The sequence below is a fragment of the Littorina saxatilis genome, linkage group LG17 (genome assembly GCF_037325665.1).
Source record: "Littorina saxatilis isolate snail1 linkage group LG17, US_GU_Lsax_2.0, whole genome shotgun sequence".
Classification (NCBI taxonomy): Eukaryota; Metazoa; Mollusca; class Gastropoda; order Littorinimorpha; family Littorinidae; genus Littorina; species Littorina saxatilis.
In genome coordinates, this window is record NC_090261.1 from 69,669,842 (window position 1) to 69,691,376 (window position 21,535).

The 21,535-nt window shown below is 41.6% G+C and overlaps 2 protein-coding genes and 1 long non-coding RNA gene across 4 annotated transcripts in view; 2 read left to right on the plus strand and 1 right to left on the minus strand.

The window, feature by feature from the left end:
- Positions 1–1,627, plus strand: LOC138952367 (heat shock protein hsp-1-like). Its single transcript, XM_070324025.1, has one exon. The coding sequence runs from the start codon at positions 131–133 to the stop codon at positions 1,625–1,627; it is 1,497 nt and encodes a 498-aa protein (XP_070180126.1). The 5' UTR covers positions 1–130.
- LOC138952366 (uncharacterized) overlaps positions 1,625–21,535 on the plus strand; it is a 27,609-nt gene continuing 7,698 nt past the window's right edge. Inside the window, exons 1-3 of the mRNA XM_070324024.1 lie at positions 1,625–2,427; positions 14,046–15,385; positions 16,408–16,686. Coding sequence (XP_070180125.1) covers positions 14,053–15,385; positions 16,408–16,686 — 1,612 coding nt within the window. The 5' untranslated portion in view covers positions 1,625–2,427; positions 14,046–14,052. The remainder of the gene's footprint in view (positions 2,428–14,045; positions 15,386–16,407; positions 16,687–21,535) is intronic.
- Positions 18,427–21,535, minus strand: part of LOC138952368 (uncharacterized) — a 5,852-nt gene continuing 2,743 nt past the window's right edge. For both annotated transcript variants that reach the window (XR_011451355.1, XR_011451356.1), the window contains one exon: positions 18,427–20,118. This is a non-coding gene — a long non-coding RNA (uncharacterized lncRNA). The remainder of the gene's footprint in view (positions 20,119–21,535) is intronic.

Below are 21,535 nucleotides of genomic sequence, written 5' to 3' on the forward strand. Positions count from 1 at the left end.
CGTTACCGTTAGGCATGAAAGAAGAAAACTACGATTGATAACGAATTAAAAGCAAAGCGACTTACCTACGAGTTTCCTACGCGGAAAAACTCTTTGAATTTCTACTACACTGAAAGACTACAAAACGACAATGGGAAAAGCACCAGCTATCGGCATTGACTTGGGAACCACCTACTCCTGTGTGGGTGTGTTCCGTCAGGGCCAGGTGGAGATCATCGCCAACGACCAAGGGCAGAGAACCACCCCCAGCTACGTGGCCTTCACAGACTCAGAACGCCTGGTGGGCGACGCGGCCAAGAACCAGGCGGCCATGAACCCCGAGAACACGGTGTTCGACGCCAAGCGACTGATCGGTCGCCGCTTCACGGACGACAGTGTTCAGAAGGACATGAAGCACTGGCCCTTCAAGGTGGTCGACGACGGCGGCAAGCCCAAGGTGCAGGTGGGGTACAAGGGCGAGAACAAGACGCTGGCACCGGAAGAGGTCAGCTCCATGGTGCTGGTCAAGATGAAGGAGACGGCAGAGGCCTTCCTGGGCCAAAAAGTCAAAGACGCCGTCATCACCGTGCCGGCCTACTTCAACGACTCGCAGAGACAGGCCACCAAAGACGCGGGCGCCATCGCCGGGCTGAACGTGTTGCGCATCATCAACGAACCCACAGCGGCCGCCCTGGCCTACGGACTGGACAAGAACGTAGCCGGCGAGAAGAACATCCTCATCTTTGACCTGGGCGGCGGCACCTTCGACGTGTCCATCCTGACCATCTCGGAAGGCTCACTCTTCGAGGTCAAGTCGACAGCGGGAGACACACACCTGGGTGGCGAGGACTTTGACAGCCGCCTGGTGGATCACTTCTGCCAGGAGTTCAAGCGCAAGTACAAGAAAGACCTGAGCGGCAGCCCCCGAGCTCTGCGACGTCTGCGCACAGCGTGTGAACGAGCAAAGCGCACCCTGTCCAGCAGCGCCGAGGCCAGCGTGGAGATTGACTCTCTGTACGAAGGCGTGGACTTCTACACACGCATCACCAGGGCGCGCTTCGAGGAGCTGTGCTCAGACCTGTTCCGTCACACCTTGGAGCCCGTGGAGAAGGCCCTGAGGGACGCCAAGATGGACAAGCGACAGATCCACGAGGTGGTGCTGGTGGGGGGCTCCACGCGCATCCCCCGCATCCAGAAGATGCTGCAGGAGTTCATGGGCGGCAAGGAGCTGAACAAGTCCATCCACCCTGACGAGGCCGTGGCCTACGGAGCTGCCGTGCAGGCCGCCGTGCTGAGCGGGGACACCAGTGAGGCCATCAAGGACGTCTTGCTGGTGGACGTGGCGCCGCTGTCGCTGGGCATTGAGACGGCTGGCGGCGTCATGACCAAACTGGTGGAGCGCAACACCACCATCCCCACCAAGACGTCGCAGACCTTCACCACCTATGCCGACAACCAGCCGGCCGTCACTATCCAGGTGTACGAGGGAGAACGCGCAATGACCAAAGACAACAACCTGCTGGGCCGCTTCGAGCTGACTGGTATCCCTCCGGCTCCCCGCGGCGTGCCCCAGATCGAGGTCACCTTCGACATCGACGCCAACGGCATCATGAAGGTGATGGCCCAGGACAAGAGCACGCACTCATAAAACAAAGATGCATCGTTGAGTAGGTAAAAAAACAACACTCCCTTACTAAGCTTTCAACAATGTGACTGTGTCTGTTTTTGTTTTAATTCAAACTTTAAACAAGAAGGTATAGTCCTTACCGCCGTATACTCATGTTTAACATCACACATTTGTCAAGGTTTTCTCCTTTTGTTTGGTCCCATACCAAATAATATCGACCTAACTGTTTTTTGTGTCGGGTTGGAGTTTTGTAAAGAACTAATTTTCGAAGAATGACTTAGAGGTGTCACTGACTCATAAAATTAATTCAGCTAAAAAAAAAAAAAAAAAAAAAAATTCTGTACAGAAAGCAGCCAGGCTGTTGATATTTGGTATTAGAATTTAAGTCTTTGATTAACTTTTGTTGCATCTCAATGATTGGACTTTCAGCTCTAAGGTTTGTCTGTGAGTAAATATTCTTTCCTCTCTGCCTGGCTATGCTGAAGTCTGGTCATACGTGTCCCAGAGAACGGATGCTCTTAATTATCCCATGTAAAACCAAGACAGATATGTGGCGGTGTACACGATGGCTTGCGCAAGAAGGATAGCACCTTTAACCAGGCCTGAAAATGACGTTTAGTTTTAACGTTTGACATGAGCATGGTAACTCGTGAATCAGACACAACTGGAAACGTGCATATGAGGTGTTTGAACGTAGCCCGTCTACTTTCAGTTTTGATTTTTCAGAATAATGAAGTCAGCCAAGCGACCCGGATGTGCGGTGTTTCCCCAGTTGCCGTTTGCATGCGACGCCTTTTTTCACGAAAATAGTCTCAACGAAGGTAGGTACAGTATGAATAATTCAGTTTTGATATCGCGTGTACATTCTAAATTGAAGTGTTTCACGTTTGAACACCATTTCTGTCACCAATTTAGCCGGACCACACTTTAACATAGTACATAACTCTACTTGCAAAAGGTAGCACGGCATGGTAAACACTAGTGTTCAACTAGTAGTGTTCACCACGTACCACCTTTTGCTTCTACTGTATCACACCTTGTTCACAACTGGATTACAGAAAGGATGTTCAAAAGTGGAACACTTTAGGTTTGAGTGTAAATTTGGACAGACTACTTTGACATTTTACACCGGCACGTCAGCATGCCTCAGTCACAAAACGATGCACGTTGAAGTTACCAGCAGGGTTGGGAACGAAGTATTAGCTTGATCCCAGATAGTTGTCGCATGCATTGCAGTTGTCGCAAGAATGAGCATGGTTAGTCTCAGTTTGTCTCAAAATGTGCTGTCGCATGTCGCAAAATGTGACAAGTGTCCATTCAACCTTAACCAGGAAATAAGTAGAGGTTACACGCCAAGTCTCAGTGATTATTAAAAATAATGGTCGAAGTTAGCGGATCATGAAAAATGCGAGCTTTAGCGAGCTTTTTCATGACCGCGAACTGAGACCATTATTTTTTATAATCACTGAGACGAGGTGTGTAACCTCTTTATTCCTCCTTTCTTCAGTTATTCAAAGAAAAGAGGAGGTTTTTTGCGAAAGTTTGATCGAATCCTATTCACTCAACCAGTCAACCTGCGCAGGCGATCGACTAATGCGCGGTTGTATAGTTCCGTGCAAATCATTCCATTCTGTTAACACTTCTTGTCAGTTTTCCTATTTTGGACTAAAATCAAGTACACAGATATGCTGTTATTCTGCTGTGGCGGCAAAGGCAGATATTGTGTGTTCTATATATGTTTTGGTATCGTTTAGGATAATGTTCTTTCGTCAAATGGGACTAGCAGACGAACTTTTGCACCCGTGTTCCAACGTTAAAAACTGTATGAAGTTCAGTTTTCTGGGGAAAATAGTGTATGAAACCGCTTTATGTTGTTTAAATTGATGAGATGTGTGCATTTGGTTGCGTGTGATCTGTTTATTAAATGAAATATTGTTGAAAACTGACCGTCGGATTGCAGTCTGTTGTCGAAGAAACTGAGTGAAAAGAAGGGGAACTACTCTTGTCGCTAGACAAAGTATGAGTTACTTGCCTTGCGGGAAATTGCTTGTGATGAACGTTTGAGCATGGCAAATCTAGATTCAGAAAACAACCGAACTCATGGATTTTATATGAAGATTCATGTGTTCAGGCCTGTAGTTGTTAATTTAAATGCGGTATGTTTGTATTGTTTGCTCCAGAGATGTATACTTCGTACGTTAGAGCGTTCGGAACTTTTCAGTCGCAAAAAGTAGTACCGAAACAGGACAACTTCTCAACCCATTGCACTATCGAGGATTCAGGCTGTTGCTGGGTCGTTATTTGTTTGGTTGCTGGGTCATTATCGAAAAATAACTACCCCTACAAGTTTACAGAGGTAAAGAAGCAGAGGGGGGAATAAGCGGTAATACACTGAGACAGAAAGACGACAGCAGTCAAGCGTGTCAGTTATTACGTGTGTCAGCACATATTTATGTCTTGAATAGATCCTGTACTTTAATTTTTTTTGTAAGCTTTGAAATGCGTGTTGGGCATGATTAACTGTGTAAACTGTGAGAAACTCGACAGTGACCTTGCACCACATTTAGAACGGATTCAGGCCACACTGCGATGGTAGATTGCATGCAATCTTATTTAAAGGAAGATGGGTGTGAACGAAACTATAGGCATTTTCTTGTGACAAGTTGTTTTGGTGCAGTACGCCTAAGCCTCTTATAGTAGACAATTGTGTTGTTCTATTAAAAAGATACCGTCCCACGCGCGTACACGGTAGAGAGAGAGAGAGAGAGAGAGAGAGAGAGAGAGAGAGAGAGAGAGAGAGAGAGAGAGAGAGAGAGAGAGAGAGAGAGAGACTACATGTGTGTGTGTGAGTGTGTGTGTATGTGTGTGTGTGTGTGTGTGTGTGTGTGACTGTTTAGGTAATTTTGGATACATATTTTGTTCAATTCTGAATTCTGAGTAAATGTGATGTATTTTAGTGCTTTTTAGTGCAATTCCTGTATTTCATGTCCGAAACCGTCTGATACTGCAAATCATTGTTCTTTTTTACATTTAGTCAAGTTTTGACTAAATGTTTTAACGTAGAGGGGGCAATCGAGACGAGGGTCGTGGTGTTTGTGCGTGTGTGTGTGTGTGTGTCTGTCTGTCTGTGTGTGTGTGTGTGTAGAGCGATTCAGACTAAACAACTGGACCGATCTTTATGAAATTTGACATGAGAGTTCCTGGGTATGATATCCTTAGACTTTTTTTCATTTTTTTGATAAATGTCTTTGATGACGTCATATCCGGCTTTTCGTGAAAGTTGAGGCGGCACTGTCACGCTCTCATTTTTCAACCAAATTGGTTGAAATTTTGGTCAAGTAATCTTCGACGAAGCCCGGACTTCGGTATTGCATTTCAGCTTCGTGGTTTAAAAATTAATTAATGACTTTGGTCATTAAAAATCTGAAAAATTAAAAAAAAATTAAAAAAATTATAAAGCGATCCAAACTTACGTTCATCTTATTCTCCATCATTTTCTGATTCCAAAAACATATAAATATGTTATATTTGGATTTAAAAACAAGCTCTGAAAAGTAAAAATATAAAAATTATGATCAAAATTAAATTGTCGAAATCAATTTAAAAACACTTTCATCTTATTCCTTGTCGGTTCCTGATTCCAAAAACATATAGATATGATGTGTTTGGATTAAAAACACGCTCAGAAAATTAAAACGAAGAGAGGTACAGTAAAGCTGGCTATCCTTCTCAGCGCAACTACTACCCCGCTCTTCTTGTCAATTTCACTGCCTCTGCCATGAGCGGTGGACTGACGATGCTACGAGTATACGGTCTTGCTGCGTTGCATTGCGTTCAGTTTCATTCTGTGAGTTCGACAGCTACTTGACTAAATGTTGTATTTTTGCCTTACGCGACTTGTTTACATTTAGTCAAGTTTTGACTAACATAGAGGGGGAATCGAAACGAGGGTCGTGGTGTATGTGTGTGCGTGTGTGCGTGCGTGTAGAGCGATTCAGACCAAACTACTGGACCGATCTTTATGAAATTTGACATGAGAGTTCCTGAGAATGATATCCCCGAACGTTTTTTTCTTTTTTTGGATAAATACCTTTGATGACGTCATATCCGGCTTTTTGTAAAAGTTGAGGCGGCACTGTCACGCCCTCATTTTTTAATCAAATTGATTGAAATTTTGGCCAAGCAATCTTCAACAAAGGCCGGACTTCGGTATTGCATTTCAGCTTGGTGGCTTAAAAATTAATTAATGACTTTGGTCATTAAAAATATGAAAATTGTAATTTTTTTTATTATTTTCTAAAACGATCCAAATTTACGTTCATCTTATTCTCCATTATTTGCTGATTTCAAAAACATATAAATATTTTATATTTGGATTAAAAACAAGCTCTGAAAATTAAATATATAAAAATTATTATCAAATTTAAATTTTCGAAATCAATTTAAAAACACTTTCATCTTATTTCTTGTCGGTTCCTGATTCCAAAAACAAATAGATATGATATGTTTGGATTAAAAACACGCTCAGAAAGTTAAACAAGTCGCGTAAGCACGCCGTGGATGGTGGCACGCCTAGTTTTTCCACCGCAGGAACAACACCCAATTCGTTCCCCCGCAAGACGAACAACATGGTAGGTGTCTCCAAATTAATGCCTTAAAATAGTAGATAACCAGACTTTCTAGTATTGAAGTTTATATCATACTGTTCGGTACTTTATTTTGCATTGGATCAGCTAGTTGTCTTACCATTTACACTCTCGTGTACTACATAGGAGAAGAAATGTCATCAAGACAAGTGAGAAATACTGTCTCCCACGTTAAAAATGATGAAATAACACAAAGCACGGTCAACAGAAGGGCTTAAATCTTTTTGCTGGTCAAAGTCAAACTACTTGTGGATACTGCTCTTCATTTTTGACTCACATGCGAAGCAAAAGTGAGTCTATGTACTCACCCGAGTCGTCCGTCCGGACGTCCGGACGTCCGTCCGTCCGGAAAACTTTAACGTTGGATATTTCTTGGACACTATTCAGTCTATCAGTACCAAATTTGGCAAGATGGTGTATGATGACAAGGCCCCAAAAAACATACATAGCATCTTGACCTTGCTTCAAGGTCAAGGTCGCAGGGGCCATAAATGTTGTCTAAAAAACAGCTATTTTTCACATTTTTCCCATTTTCTCTGAAGTTTTTGAGATTTAATACCTCACCTATATATGATATATAGGGCAAAGTAAGCCCCATCTTTTGATACCAGTTTGGTTTACCTTGCTTCAAGGTCAAGGTCACAGGAGCTCTTCAAAGTTGGATTGTATACATATTTTGAAGTGACCTTGACCCTGAACTATGGAAGATAACTGTTTCAAACTTAAAAATTATGTGGGGCACATGTTATGCTTTCATCATGAGACACATTTGGTCACATATGATCAAGGTCAAGGTCACTTTGACCCTTATGAAATGTGACCAAAATAAGGTAGTGAACCACTAAAAGTGATCATATCTCATGGTAGAAAGAGCCAATAAGCACCATTGTACTTCCTATGTCTTGAATTAACAGCTTTGTGTTGCATGACCTTGGATGACCTTGACCTTGGGTCAAGGTCACATGTATTTTGGTAGGAAAAATGTGTAAAGCAGTTCTTAGTGTATGATGTCATTGCTAGGTTTAGTTATTTGAAGGTCAAGGTCAAGCATGTGAGTCGTATGGGCTTTGCCCTTCTTGTTAAGTTTAAGCTTACCTTAGTTTAGACTCACGATCGGTTCAAAGATCAACAGTGAAATTTAACGGGGTAAGATCCCCCGCAGCTTGGTAAAAAATGCGGGGGACCTTATCTGGTGTCTGCGGGGGACCTTACCCACTGAGAATCGAGTACCACAAAATAACGCTAGATTAGAGCAGCTTATCCGCGATGCTTGTGCCCCAAAACGCGCATACAAGTCTGCAAGGTATCGAAGATTGAACTGTGAGCATTACAATAGTGATTGAAATGGTAGTTCTGACCGGCCCCCGTAGCGCAGTGGTTAGCGCATTGGGCTGCGGGCCGGGAGGTCGTGGGTTCCAATCCCATCAGGGTCATGTGGGTTTTTCGGGCTACGGTCGGCTCCTACCCAGAGTGGAAGTGCTATGGTTCCTATGGGAAGGCTGGGATCACACAGCCGAGTGTCATTCACTTAACGAATGCGACTTTGAGGGTGCTCAGGTTCTGTTTACCTGACCAACACCGCAGGTGCGGCAGTTCTCGGGCCTGGTTGACACCAGGATATATTATGACAGTAAGCGTAGAGTGCTGCCCTGTCACGTAGTCTCAAACCAAATTGGAAATCCATAGCATCATCATTATAATCATCCTCATCTCATTAATCATCCAAAATTATAAATTGTCCTTGCTCTTGTGGCCCTTCATGCCCGGAGCTCTCATGGTGACCTTGGTCTCAGTGTTCCTGTTCCATCCTTCCCTGAATAGTACTTCTGCTGTCAGTCTTCAACGTGTGACGTTCTGGGGGGTCGACGGAGGGACGTGGTGGCGGTCTGCTCTCTGGAGGGGACCCTCACTCAGTCTGGCTCCGCGACTTAGCAGTCAATGTCGTTAGTAGGGGGCATAGTAGGTAGTGGGCTGCGTCCGTTAGCTCGGGACAGACCCACTACTGAACACCGTCGAAGTGACTCAGCAGAAGTGCAGTGTCATCTTCCGAGGGTAGCCTACCGCAACGACCCGACATCCCTCCCTGGAGCGTCTGTAAAATCGACAAGTCTGGCAGCGGAACGAAATTCAGATGTGGATGGAGCAGCGAGTGCAGGGACGGGGCGGCGTGAGAGCACACCGGGACAAGGAACAGGTGTAAGGGGAAAAAAACAAAAAAAAAAAAAAATAGTGCTTTAAATGGTAGTTCTAGGTTAATTTGTACGAAATTGAGACCTCTCTGTATAATTTTCACGGACTTCGGCAGAAAATCGAACGCCACTGTTCACGAGTACACAACAAGACATAAATTACATATTATACATATAGCCTAGGCAATTCTGCTTTAGAATATCTATACTTAATAATGTGATTTGCCACAACGTACCTTCACAGGGCAATTCCTTTGCGAGATAACAATTTTGCTTCCGCGTGCGGGGGAACGAATTGGGTTGTTCCTGCGGTGGACAAAACTAGGCGTGCCACCATCCACGGCGTGGTAAGGCGAAAATACAACATTTAGTCAAGTAGCTGTCGAACTCACAGAATGAAACTGAACGCAATGCCATTTTTCAGCAAGACCGTATACTCGTAGCATCGTCAGTCCACCGCTCATGGCAAAGGCAGTGAAATTGACAAGAAGAGCGGGTAGTAGTTGCGCTAAGAAGGATAGCACGCTTTTCTGTACCTCTCTTTGTTTTAACTTTCTGAGCGTGTTTTTAATCCAAACATATCATATCTATATGTTTTTGGAATCAGGAACCGACAAGGAATAAGATGAAAGTGTTTTTAAATTGATTTCGACAATTTAATTTTGATAGATGTTTATATATTTAATTTTCAGAGCTTGTTTTTAATCCAAATATAACATATTTATATGTTTTTGGAATCAGAAAATGATGGAGAATAAGATGAACGTAAATTTGGATCGTTTTTTTACAATTTTCAGATTTTTAATGACCAAAGTCATTAATTAATTTTTAAGCCACGAAGCTGAAATGCAATACCGAAGTCCGGGCTTCGTCGAAGATTGCTTGACCAAAATTTCAATCAATTTGGTTGAAAAATGAGGGCGTGACAGTGCCGCCTCAACTTTCACGAAAAGCCGGATATGACGTCATCAAAGACATTTATCAAAAAAATGAAAAAAAACGTTCGGGGATTTCATACCCAGGAACTCTCATGTCAAATTTCATAAAGATCGGTCCAGTAGTTTAGTCTGAATCGCTCTACACACACACACACACACACACACACACACACACACACATAAGATGAAATACATTTTCTAGATAAATGCAATAAATATGTTAAATTAAGGGATGAATTTAAAGAAGATGCTTCACATATCAATATGAAATATGCTAACAAAAATCCAAGTAACTTATTTTTAGAAGACGAAGTTCAAGTTCGTCTTGGCAAATTTGTTACGGATTGTTTTAGCATTGTATAATGCATTATTATTATTTGTTGTTTGTTGTGTCAATAACTTTACTGGTTCATGACAATAAACATTATTCTATTCTATTCTATTCTATTCTATTCTATTCACACATACACCACGACCCTCGTCTCGATTCCCCCCTCTACGTTAAATTATTTAGTCAAAACTTGACTAAATATAACATAGAGAGGTACAGAAAAGCGTGCTATCCTTCTGAGCGCAACTGCTACCCCGCTCTTCTTGTCAATTTCACTGTCTTTGCCGTGAGCGGGTGACTGACGATGCTACGAGAGTATACGGTCTTGCTGCGTTGCATTGCGTTCAGTTTCATTCAGTGAGTTCGACAGCTACTTGACTAAATGTTGTATTTTCGCCTTACGCGACTTGTTTTAATTTTTAAAAGGACAGTAACACATTGAGTCTGAATCTGAGCCTTGAGTCTGACGTTGAACGCCACAGACTTTCACACGGAATGAGAGCATCCTGTCACCAAGACACATTTCAAAAGTCAACAGCATCAGTGGCTGCTTTATTATGTGCAGGGTGGGATACTGATTTGTTGCTATACTAACTCCTATACGTTATTTGTGTTATTGACAAAAATATGACCTTTTTGCACAGATTGAGATTGTAGTTGTTTTACTTGACCGCGCTAGCGGTCGATGTGAACAATGACTGTCGAGATCTGTTCAAATGTCATATTTTAGTCACGACTGGAAACGTGCAGAGATGGTATTTGAACGTAGCCAGTCTACTTTCAGTTTCAGTTGCTCAGAGTTAGGCAAGAGACCCGCATGACAATATTCCTCGATTGTCAGTTTTCTTAGGCCCTTGGATGCGACAGGTTTGTTGACAAAATCGCCTCAACTAAAGTAAGTACATGTACAGATGTAAGATACTCTTGGGTAAAATTCCAGTACAGTGTCCCAAATTCAAGGTGGCAAACCTTACAGATGTAGGATACATACTTTAGGGTAAAATTCCAGTACAGTGTCCCAAATTCAAGGTGGCAAGCCTTTCAGATGGAGAGAACTGTGTGTCCGCGCGTGTGTTTGTGATAATATGTTATAGTGCAATGTGTTATTCGTTGATATGTGTGTGATTGCACTGTGAATAATGTTATGTTGTTGTTGTATTTTCTTCTAATGATTGTACAGCGCTTTGAGCAGGGTTAAACCCTGGATACGTGCGCTTTAGAAATATCATGGTTTATTATTATTATTAACTGTTACAGTGTGTTGAAACAGAGGCAAAATAGTGGTGAACATTGACAGTATTGACTTGTATTTCTCAAGTTGGTTAGACTTTCCCATTTATCAGAGTCTGAAGATAGATATGTCTCATTGCTCAGCGTCTAAAGTTGGATGTATCCCATTTCTCTGTGACTAGAGATGATATGTTTCATTTTTCAGCATCTAATGAAGGATATAATATTCTATATGTATCTTTTCTCAGGGTCTAAACTTGAATATATGCAATTTCTCAGCGTCGAAAGGTGGATATATCCCATTTCTCAGAGTCTAAAGATGGATATATTCCATTTCGCAGGATCTAAAATGGATTTATACCATTTCTCAGCGTGTAAAGTTGGATACATCCAATTTCTCAGGGTCTTTAAAGGGATTTAACCCATTTCTCAGGGTCTTTAAAGGGATTTAACCCATTTCTCAGGGTCTTTAAAGGGATTTAACCCATTTCTCAGGGTCTTTAAAGGGATTTAACCCATTTCTCTGCAAGAACAGTTGGATACATACCATTTCTCAGGGTCTTTAAAGGGATTTCACCCATTTCTCTGCAAGAACAGTTGGATACATACCATTTCTCAGGGTCTTTAAAGGGATTTCACCCATTTCTCTGCAAGAACAGTTGGATACATCCAATTTCTCAGGGTCTTTAAAGGGATTTAACCCATTTCTCTGCAAGAACAGTTGGATACATACCATTTCTCAGGGTCTTTAAAGGGATTTCACCCATTTCTCTGCAAGAACAGTTGGATACATACCATTTCTCAGGGTCTTTAAAGGGATTTCACCCATTTCTCTGCAAGAACAGTTGGATACATACCATTTCTCAGGGTCTTTAAAGGGATTTCACCCATTTCTCTGCAAGAACAGTTGGATACATACCATTTCTCAGGGTCTTCAAAGGGATTTAACCCATTTCTCTGCAAGAACAGTTGGATACATACCATTTCTCAGGGTCTTTAAAGGGATTTAACCCATTTCTCTGCAAGAACAGTTGGATACATCCAATTTCTCTGGGTCTTTAAAGGGATTTAACCCATTTCTCTGGGTCTTTAAAGGGATTTAACCCATTTCTCAGGGTCTTTAAAGGGATTTAACCCATTTCTCTGCAAGAACAGTTGGATACATACCATTTTTCAACGTTTAAAGTTGGATATATATATACTAATATTTTAAATAACCCAATTTTCAGCAAGATACCAGCCTGCAGGGCCGGACCAAATGAGTTGTAAGGGGGGGGTTCCTCCTTTTTTGGGGGGCAAATCAGCGAAGTGGCGAAGCCACAAGCGCGCGCCTGCAAAGCAGGCGCGCGAACTAGGGGGGTCCGGGGGTATGCTCCCCCGGAAAATTTTTGAAAAACGGTTAAAATCTGTGCAATCTGGTGCATTCTGGGCCTTGTTTTGAGGGTTAAGGCCTGTCAGTGTGAGTTGGTGGGGGGGGGGGGGGGGTACCTTTTTCTCATCGGATTTCACATTGAATAAAATTTGTTAGAGACACACACAAAATTTATTTAAAAAAAAAAAAAAAAAAAAAACAAAACAACTCAAAGCAAGGTACATGCTTTTTCTAGGGGTGGGGTTCCGGAACCCCTGGAACTCCCCCCTGGGTCCGGCCCTGAGCCTGCCGCCTCAGCCACCAAAGGTTGCACGTTAAAGACACCGACATGGATATAGGAGCAATGTGTCTGTTTATTGCAGCTTAAAGATAGCTTGTCGCATGGGCAGTCGCTGTTGTAACGATTAACAAGTTCAGTTGCGGTAAGTCGCAGAATCCGTCTGTCATGTCGCCTTAAATGCGACAAATATTTAGCATAAACAGGAAATGACAATACCTTTGTGTTAGTGAAAAAATGGGAGGAAGATTCACAGTTGTCAGCTATTTTCAATGGTTGAAACTTTAGATAGATATCCTCTCTTTTTGTCTTAATAGTTGAAATTGTGTGTGTGGCTCTCAGTGTCAACTGTGTCAACCATGACAAACCCGCCAGTGCACTTGTGACAAATTTAGAACGGGCCTGAGCCTCACAGCGATCGAAACTTCTGGGAATTTCCGATAGTTAAAAATGGCAACATGCGAAATGACGGGAATTCCTCGCGAGTTATTTTGGTAATGACAACTTTAAGAAGTCTGTCCAGGCCTCTCTTTGGGAACCTTTTTTATTTTTATTTATTTTATTTTTTTTAGATCAAAGGCGAAATAAGCGGTATCTTGTACACTTACTGGTGATCTGTCTGATAGTCCAACTGTCTGTCTCAGTGTCCGTCTGTCCGGCTCAGTGTCTGTAAAATCATAGGCTATGACATGGGTAGCCGCTCAAATAAACAATGAGCATTGCACTCACACACACACCCCTACACACACACACACACACACACACACACACACACACACACACACACACACACACACACACACACACACACACACACACACACACACACACACACACACACACACACACACACACTAAGAACACAAATTTAATTATATAGAAACGTTGAAAGATTGCCTCATAAATATTATCCATGGTTTTAATGCACACACACACGCCACACACACACACACACACACACACACACACACACACACACCACTGACACATATAAACAAGCGCGGACGCGTCTATTACCAGCCATTGACTAAAAACAAAGCTTCTGTTTAATTACATACCGAATCCTTTATCATTATTAAACACTTGTCAAAAAGAACAGACCAAAGATTAAGAGAGAGAGAGAGAGAGAGAGAGAGAGAGAGAGAGAGAGAGAGAGAGAGAGAGAGAGAGAGAGAGAGAGAGAGAGAGAGAGAGAGAGAGAGGTTGAGGGGGGAGTAAAAAAAGCGAAAGAAGAAGAGGAGGAAGAGGAATATGAAGGACAATGTGTATGTCTTCCCAAAAAGTGGCAAGGTGTGTTTTCAGCATACAAATTAATTAAACTAACATGCCACAAATAATCGTCAGTTACACGTTAAAATCATTAATCAATATAACACCTCAAAGAAACAATTTTCTGCTCTGCACTTATCTAGATCTCTATAGCATATAATCTCAATGTGCCATCAATCTCTTTCAGAAGCATTATGGGAGGAAGGCCGAGTACCCAAGAAAAGGATAAGTCAGATGGAAGACAGAGAGGATGGTACGGGTATCAGAACACAAGACCAGAGACGAGCAGCTTAACCAGAGGGGGCCAATTACAGAAACAGCAAAACATGGATGACAACGTCAAAGAGCACGGAAACTCGCAGTCTTCAGTTCTACCTGAACATACAGTGTTCCGGAAAAGCAATGGCCAAGGTAACAAAGACGAAAGCGACGATAATACGAGTTCGGAAGATGAGTTCTTCTTGGCTGATGACGGCTTAACTTCTCAACAGACTCTTCCCAAAACTGTCCGCGAAACTGACGAATCAGAAGACAAGTCCGTGGCAACCTTGGAGGCTCTAGTATCATCTCTAGGTAGGAGCTCTCCAGCCGGCAGCGAGTGGAATCATGGCGTGGGAATGGTGTACAATCCCTCGGAGATCGGTTCACATCGTTCTGGGGGTTCCTCAATGCAAGGCAGTAATGCGAGCCACCATGACAGCAATCGGCTTAGAGAGACAAACACTACGGCGACAGGGACCAATTCCGTTCGACCAGGGCATCCCGAGAGTCGCGACACTAGGGTCCAAAGGGAGACGGCGACACAAAGATTCCTGGCACAACCGTATCCCGAGGCAAGCGGAGGAGCTGCGCTATATTCAGGTATGCCTTATGGGATCTCTCTGGTCGGAAGCGAGCGGAATCAACACATTGAAATGATCTGCAATCCCTCGGATACTGACTCACAAAGTCCTTCGGTTCTGACAGTACAAGAAAGCGGTGTGAGCCACGATAACATACCAGGTGAGATAAATGAGTTTGAACACACCTACACAACTACCAGTTCCGTTCGATCAGGGACAACCGAATTTGGCGGAACGAGCATCCAAAGGGAAGAGATGACCCGGCGATTCCATGGACAAGGTGTTCCTGGACAGTCTCAAATTTTCAGCAGCAGCCAGGAGCCTCCCAACGCTTTTAGGCCTATTGTTCATTACCCTGGCGCAGACCATTTTGGTAGTCTTCCTTCCGACAGGGCAGTTCCATCTCCAGGAGAGAACAGCTACACACGTCATTATTCCACTGTCTCAGAAACAATTGAACCATCCTTTTTGAGTCCTGACACAACAATAGACGATGAACTGCAAGAGGAACGGTTTGAGGGAAATCCCCTGGAAGTGCTCGTAAAGGGCGTAAGCAAGAAAACAACAAAGGAAACATTGGATCTGTATTTCCAGAACAAGTTCCGATCAGAGGGGGGAGCAATCCAGGAAAGCCGTTTGGACAAGACGATAGGGCGATACCGTGTCAGGTTCCAAAGCCCGAGAGGTGAGTCTGTGTGTGTGTGTGTGTGTGTGTGTGTGTGTGTGTGTGTGTGTGTGTGTGAGTATGTATATATATATATGTCAGTGTGTGTGTGCGTGTGTGTGTGTGTGTGTGTGTGTGTGTGAGTATGTACCATGTGTGTGTGTGTGTGTGTGTGAGTCTGTGTGTCTGTGTGTCTGTGTGAGTATGTGTGTGTGTGTGTGTGTGTGTGTGTGTGTGTGTGTGTGAGTATATATATATATATATATAATGTGTGTGTGTGTGTGTGTGTATTTCTTTCTCTCTCACTCTAATTAAGAGAGAGTATTGTTTTTGGTACATTTTCAAATAGATACACCTTATTGTCGATTTTTGTTCATGTGAAAACATTTTTGATGGAGTTCACGAAGGTTCTTGTTCTGTGCAAAGCCCGGAAGCAAAGGGCTTAATTGAACTTTCAACTTTCCAGAGCCTTAGGAGTGAAAGACATTGGATTAAAAGACTGTGGTGGCCCTGACTCTGCAGCATTATTTTCTGAAAGTGAAGCTTGAGGGTGTTTGCCGTCACGTTGATACGAGCATGATAACCCTTCTTCTATGTTTTGCCATTCTTCTTCTTCTTTTCTAAAGATTTATTTCTTCCCGTGTATAAAATGATACAAACCTCCCCATATCTGTCAAGTCTTTTACATTAGATGAGACCATCCCTAGTACTTCGACACATAATATACACAATCTACATCCCGAAGGCTTTCTAGATGTAGAGAAAACAACTAGGCTGAAGAAAGATGTTTGTATTATAATGAATTAAGATGTTTTTTATTCACATACACATGAATATTTAAAATTAATTCGAAAGAATTGTTGTACAGTCTGAAACTTATGTCCATTTTAGGAGGTCAAAAATACAATTTGTACACATGTTGTGAGGTAAAAAAAAAGAAAGAAAAAGTAGCAGCCAGGTCGATATTGAGGTGATTTACAAGATGGTTTACACGTAAAGAAAGGTGTCCCTAAGTTAAAGAAAAATACAATTCTGTTCACCAGTTGCCAGATGTGTCGTGTCAAAGACCCAACACGAACTGGAGGGGAAAAATCTAGTGGTCACTTTGGACCACTCTCCAACAGCGTGTGGGGGGTCACGGGGTCGGGACACCCCCCCAAGGACAGTGGCTGTCCAGGGGTTAAAAACGACCGAGATGACCAAAGACCTCCTGTTGCACTACTTTGAGAACGCCCCAAGATCTGGCGGAGGGGAAGTAACTGATGTGAGGCTGGACCCAACGGGAGACACTCCTGCTTTCGTCTCTTTCAAACATCATGAGCGTGAGACTGTTTCCTTTTCACTTGTTGCGCAGTTAAAGTGTAACTAAACAGACATTTTGAAGTGTCAGCTTTACTGAATTGCTTTATGTTTTGTCCAAGTATAGACCTGTAGAAGCGATACTGGACGATTTTTCCAACGTTTACTGTGTTTTCTGATTTACTACGATTTTTTAAAAGTGTTGAACCCATTTCAGATTTACCTGATTATCTGTTCTTGATTTGATACTTCCAAAGAACAAGTGGTACTTTGAGTTCCGGTTTTATGTTTTAACCAATCAGAATTTGGTTCCTAAATAAAATCGTCTGCTGCCTGTCCCAGCAGTCGAGCAGAGTCGGCAACAAGCACTGCTTGCCACATGTGTGATGTTACCAACAGAAATAGCCATAAATTGGGCAAGGTAGCAATGTAAATGAATTGGATCTAACTAATGTGCTTGTACTGCATCTCTGGCCTTTGAATTCACTCCAAATGTACTGGCTCAGCGTGAGAGGCAACATCCTGTCGAAGTCGTAAGCACGAGGCTGACTGGGAGATTATTATTCGAAGAGCATGCTGAAACGGATTGTAAGTACAATATTTTACATGTTCTCGACATTTCTGTTGATCTTTCCTTAACTTTAATTGTTTCCTTGATTTAAAACCCTAGGGCTTGTATTTTCAGTTGTGATACTAAGCACGTATCTTTACCACAGTATCTGATCACTTCACACTTGAATTTTGGAATGATGAAGTGGAATTATTTCTGGATCTAATTTATTCCTTGTTCCCCCCCTCTCGATTCCTTTTTTCGCCACATATGTATTGTCGTGTAAGGGGGTAGATGCGTGTACTGGCTGATTTTTTTGATTTTTTTACTTCGGTCAGATACAGATGATTGGGAAAAAAACTTGTCAAGGATTTCAGAATTTAATAGATCTGTTCGAAGTTTTTACGGGATGGGTCCTGTTACAATACAGACTGAATGTGCGCAAGATGAACTTTTGATTAAACATACACACACAAATGAATCTGTTGATTTTGTTATACGGCGAATGTCCAGTTTCCACCACCACGTCTGTGGTATGTTTTTATACTGTTTGATTGAATAGACTGACGTGCATTCTCTCGCAAATGTGCGCGCGTGTGTGTTTGTCTGTGCCTCAGACTTATTAATTAATCAAAGATGATGTTGCACATTGCAGATCTATGCGACAGGAGCAAGTGGACAAGACAGCTACATTTGTCTGAGCGAAGATCCAACAGTAAGCTCTTTTAGCCGAAGACAGCGAGCCTGGGTGCATGCATGCAAGCTTCTATCATGTTCGTGTGAGTGCTGCAGGGCTATTAGACGACTTTTCATTATTCTTGATTTGGAGATCCATGCAGGGTATTAGAAAGTGCAGAATATACACGTTTGAACAAATACGATGTGTGTTTGCTCTGAAAAAAAGAAAAAAAGTGTTTGCTCTGAAAAAAAGAAAAAACGCAACAAACAAACATTGTATTTGTTTAAAGTATCACAAATATTTATTACCTGTATCTGCAGGTTTTGATAATGATGAAGGGTAAATTACTTTGACGTGTGCTTTTTTTTTTTTAACCACACTGATAACGAATGATAGAAACACAGACATACTTAATAACATATCCACAAAAATTGTAACAATAAATGTAAGCTGAACAATGCCTGCAACACATTTCAGGCCTCAGAAGGAAGTAATTATGAGATTCAGACAGAGAGAGAAAGCCCAACACGAAACCAGTTGTGACATTTTTTATTTCATTATGTAATATTAAAAACACGACAACAACGCATTTCCTGTACTTGGTTTCGTGCAATTATGGATTGCAAAGTATGTCTAATTGAGTGGCATAAAATGATAAAGAGGCACAGTTGCATGAAAAACCAACTCGGATCTTGACTAGGATCAGGATTTTACATGGACACAACCTAGAATTTAACATCCTGGGGGCAGGGGGGTACTGCGCCTTTCACATCAAGATGTAAAGATCTATTTTAAATAATACTTATTAGAAGGGAACAAAATCAAACAAACTACAACACTCGTTCTGAGGGGAGAGAATTACCTCTTCCGAAGAAATTACCTCCCTTGCTTTTCTTGTCGTGACTTATGTAGAGTAAAGTGAATAGAAAGTGAATCAGTCAGTAACAAAAAAAACCACAACATTTCTTAAGATCAATGAGGAGTCTTGAAGTATTTGTCAATGTTAATCTTGTATGCATAACAAACAATATATTACGGATTGATAATTAAAGAAAATCGTCTCTTCTACAGGGTTGACCCCCCTAAAAAGGACACCCACAACCATGCAAATTACTTCTGCATCTGTTGAACCAATTATTTTATATATGGTATTCATTAACTTCAGTTTATGTTCTGCCTTTCCAGTAAGTGGCAATTTTGTAAATTGAATGGTCTGACTTTAGTGCAATTTTAATTTTTTTCTCCAAATTCGGGGGTCGACTAAACAGAACGAGTTTTGACAATGAGCGGTAGCCATTTTTACCTAATTTAAACCCTTCAGGCTTTTACCTTTTTGATTATTTTGAATGTCTGAGTATGTAAAAACATCCCCTTCAACCCCCAGGCTATCGATGACCTGAAGAAAGCATGCAGTTACAGCTAGGTTCAGGGCAATTCTCAGACACGAAAGCGTTGGTGTCATTGGTGATGCAAAAGTTAGATAATTTAACCTACAAATTTGCCACTTTGTGAACTGCACATGCATAAAATCAAGTTTAAGTATGCTGAATATGAAGTTATCCAGTCATTTGGTGTAGAAGTTATAGCATTTCTGTCAGTTAACAGTATTTAAAATCTCTAAAGTTAAATCTGACATATTCGAAAGTTTTGCATAAACACCCAGACAATTTTTACGATATTCTCCTAAGCTTCTCCACTTCTCAGCCCTGTCTTGGAAATGAATTCGAATAAGGCAGTCAAAATAACTTAGTTTGGAGAACCCATCAATCAGAATAAGCATTAACTTTTGACACAGGAAATATCTTCTACCGAAAGCTCTCCTGGTTTTATTCTACATTTTTCCTGCATAATGGTAACAAATTTAATGATAAATCTAAACAACGAAGTGACTGTGGTAAGATGAACAAAGTTAAAAAACAAAGGATTACTGTAAATGGTTTACGAATCGAAATCTAAACAAGTTTTAATGATAAGTAAAATGATAAAAATAATAAATTAAAAAAAGCTAACGTCCTCGCATTTGTCCAGAATTATTCCATGTTTAACATGGGAACAGAGGGATAATTGGCCTAAAGAATTTTTAAAAAGGAGGGTTAGGGTAACCCTAACCCTCTTTGGACTATCTGTATGCAATGCCCGCTATAGGTGAAAGACTTTTGTGGAAGCCATGGAAGAATGCATCGCTGTTGTGCTGGTTCAGCTTGAGGTCCTGTCCCAGCGAATATCCTGCACACACAAAAACACGACTTTTTAAGCCACTTATGTTGCATTCCGTGACATAGCTTTGTTAAAACCGTGTGCCTGATAATAATGACAGATTTTGTTGATATAAAAAATTTTTAAGACACCCCATATAATATTGTTTGACAATCTCTTTCAACATAGTTTACGAATCACCAATGTGTATACAAACGCAAATAACCCACAGGTCAATAAATTACTTTCCAGAGAGAGAGAGAGAGAGAGAGAGAGAGAGAGAGAGAGAGAGAGAGAGAGAGAGAGAGAGAGAGAGAGAGAGAGAGAGATTAAAACTAGAAAATGTGTGCTATATAAAACAAGGATAATCACTGTCAAATCTTTGCTTGTACCTGCATGGTGTTTACTGCGCTATATACACAACCTGTTTTATTTCATTTATTTATTTTTTTAAATTTTTTTTGGGGGGGGGGGGGGGTTTCAAAGCCTTTACTGCTTTAGTCATTGAATCCACCCGACTTCGATTTATTGTTTAGTGATGGGTAATTGTGTGACCAACTATGTAAGTTAGTGATTGTTCTGGCTTCATACAATGACATTGCATTAATTTTATAAGTGTATGTGTGTGTGTTTCAGGCAAAAGCTGATATTACAGTCCTAGTTGTATGCAGTACCTCTGCTTCTTCGTTCAGGAATCAAAGTATACAATCTAAACCGATTATTTTGTTCAATAATGTTCAGCTTACCATCCCGAAGAAGGCAGTAACGTGCCGAGATATTGATTATAGATATTAACGTACCTAACCTGGTTACTGGTGTGTTTTCTTTTTATTTCAATAATGTAAATGTGTGACAACTTGCAGGGTACTTGATGTTCAGAGCAATTTTTCTGGCAAAAGACCTTTTATGGATCAAAGAAAACTTTTGTCGTGGTGCACAAGTCAATCAATTTGGTTGATAAATAATTTGTGCTGCATTTTCCCAGGTTCCAAAACGTGGTATGTATTACCACATGTCCTTACCTGTCATTGGCATCACATGATTCTCTGCAAGCAGTCTTTTGTGGAAATACGTCATTTAACACTTGCACTTATAGTAGGGCTGATGGGGTCTATGTCGACCAAAAGAGTGGGATTCTCTGTAGGTCGAGTTCCTGTAGGTGGATTCCCTGTATACCTAAGACTTTAAAATTGGCAATCTAGTATACAGGGAATCCCACAGGGTGCAGTTTTTCAATAAAACTTGCAAACCATACTCGAATTTCTAAGAAATATCAAAAAAAGATCGAAAAACATCAAATTCTAACGATGTCGCTAAGCATCACGTGACTTTCATTGATATTAGCAAAACGCTACAGGAACTACACCCTGTGGCATTCCCTGTATACAAGATTGCCAATTTTAAAGTCTTAGGTATACAGAGAATCCACCTACAGGAACTCGACCTG

Excerpts from the sequence above, each read along its gene's own strand:
- LOC138952367 (XM_070324025.1), top strand. The coding sequence starts at position 131 with ATGGGAAAAGCACCAGCTATCGGCATTGACTTGGGAACCACCTACTCC.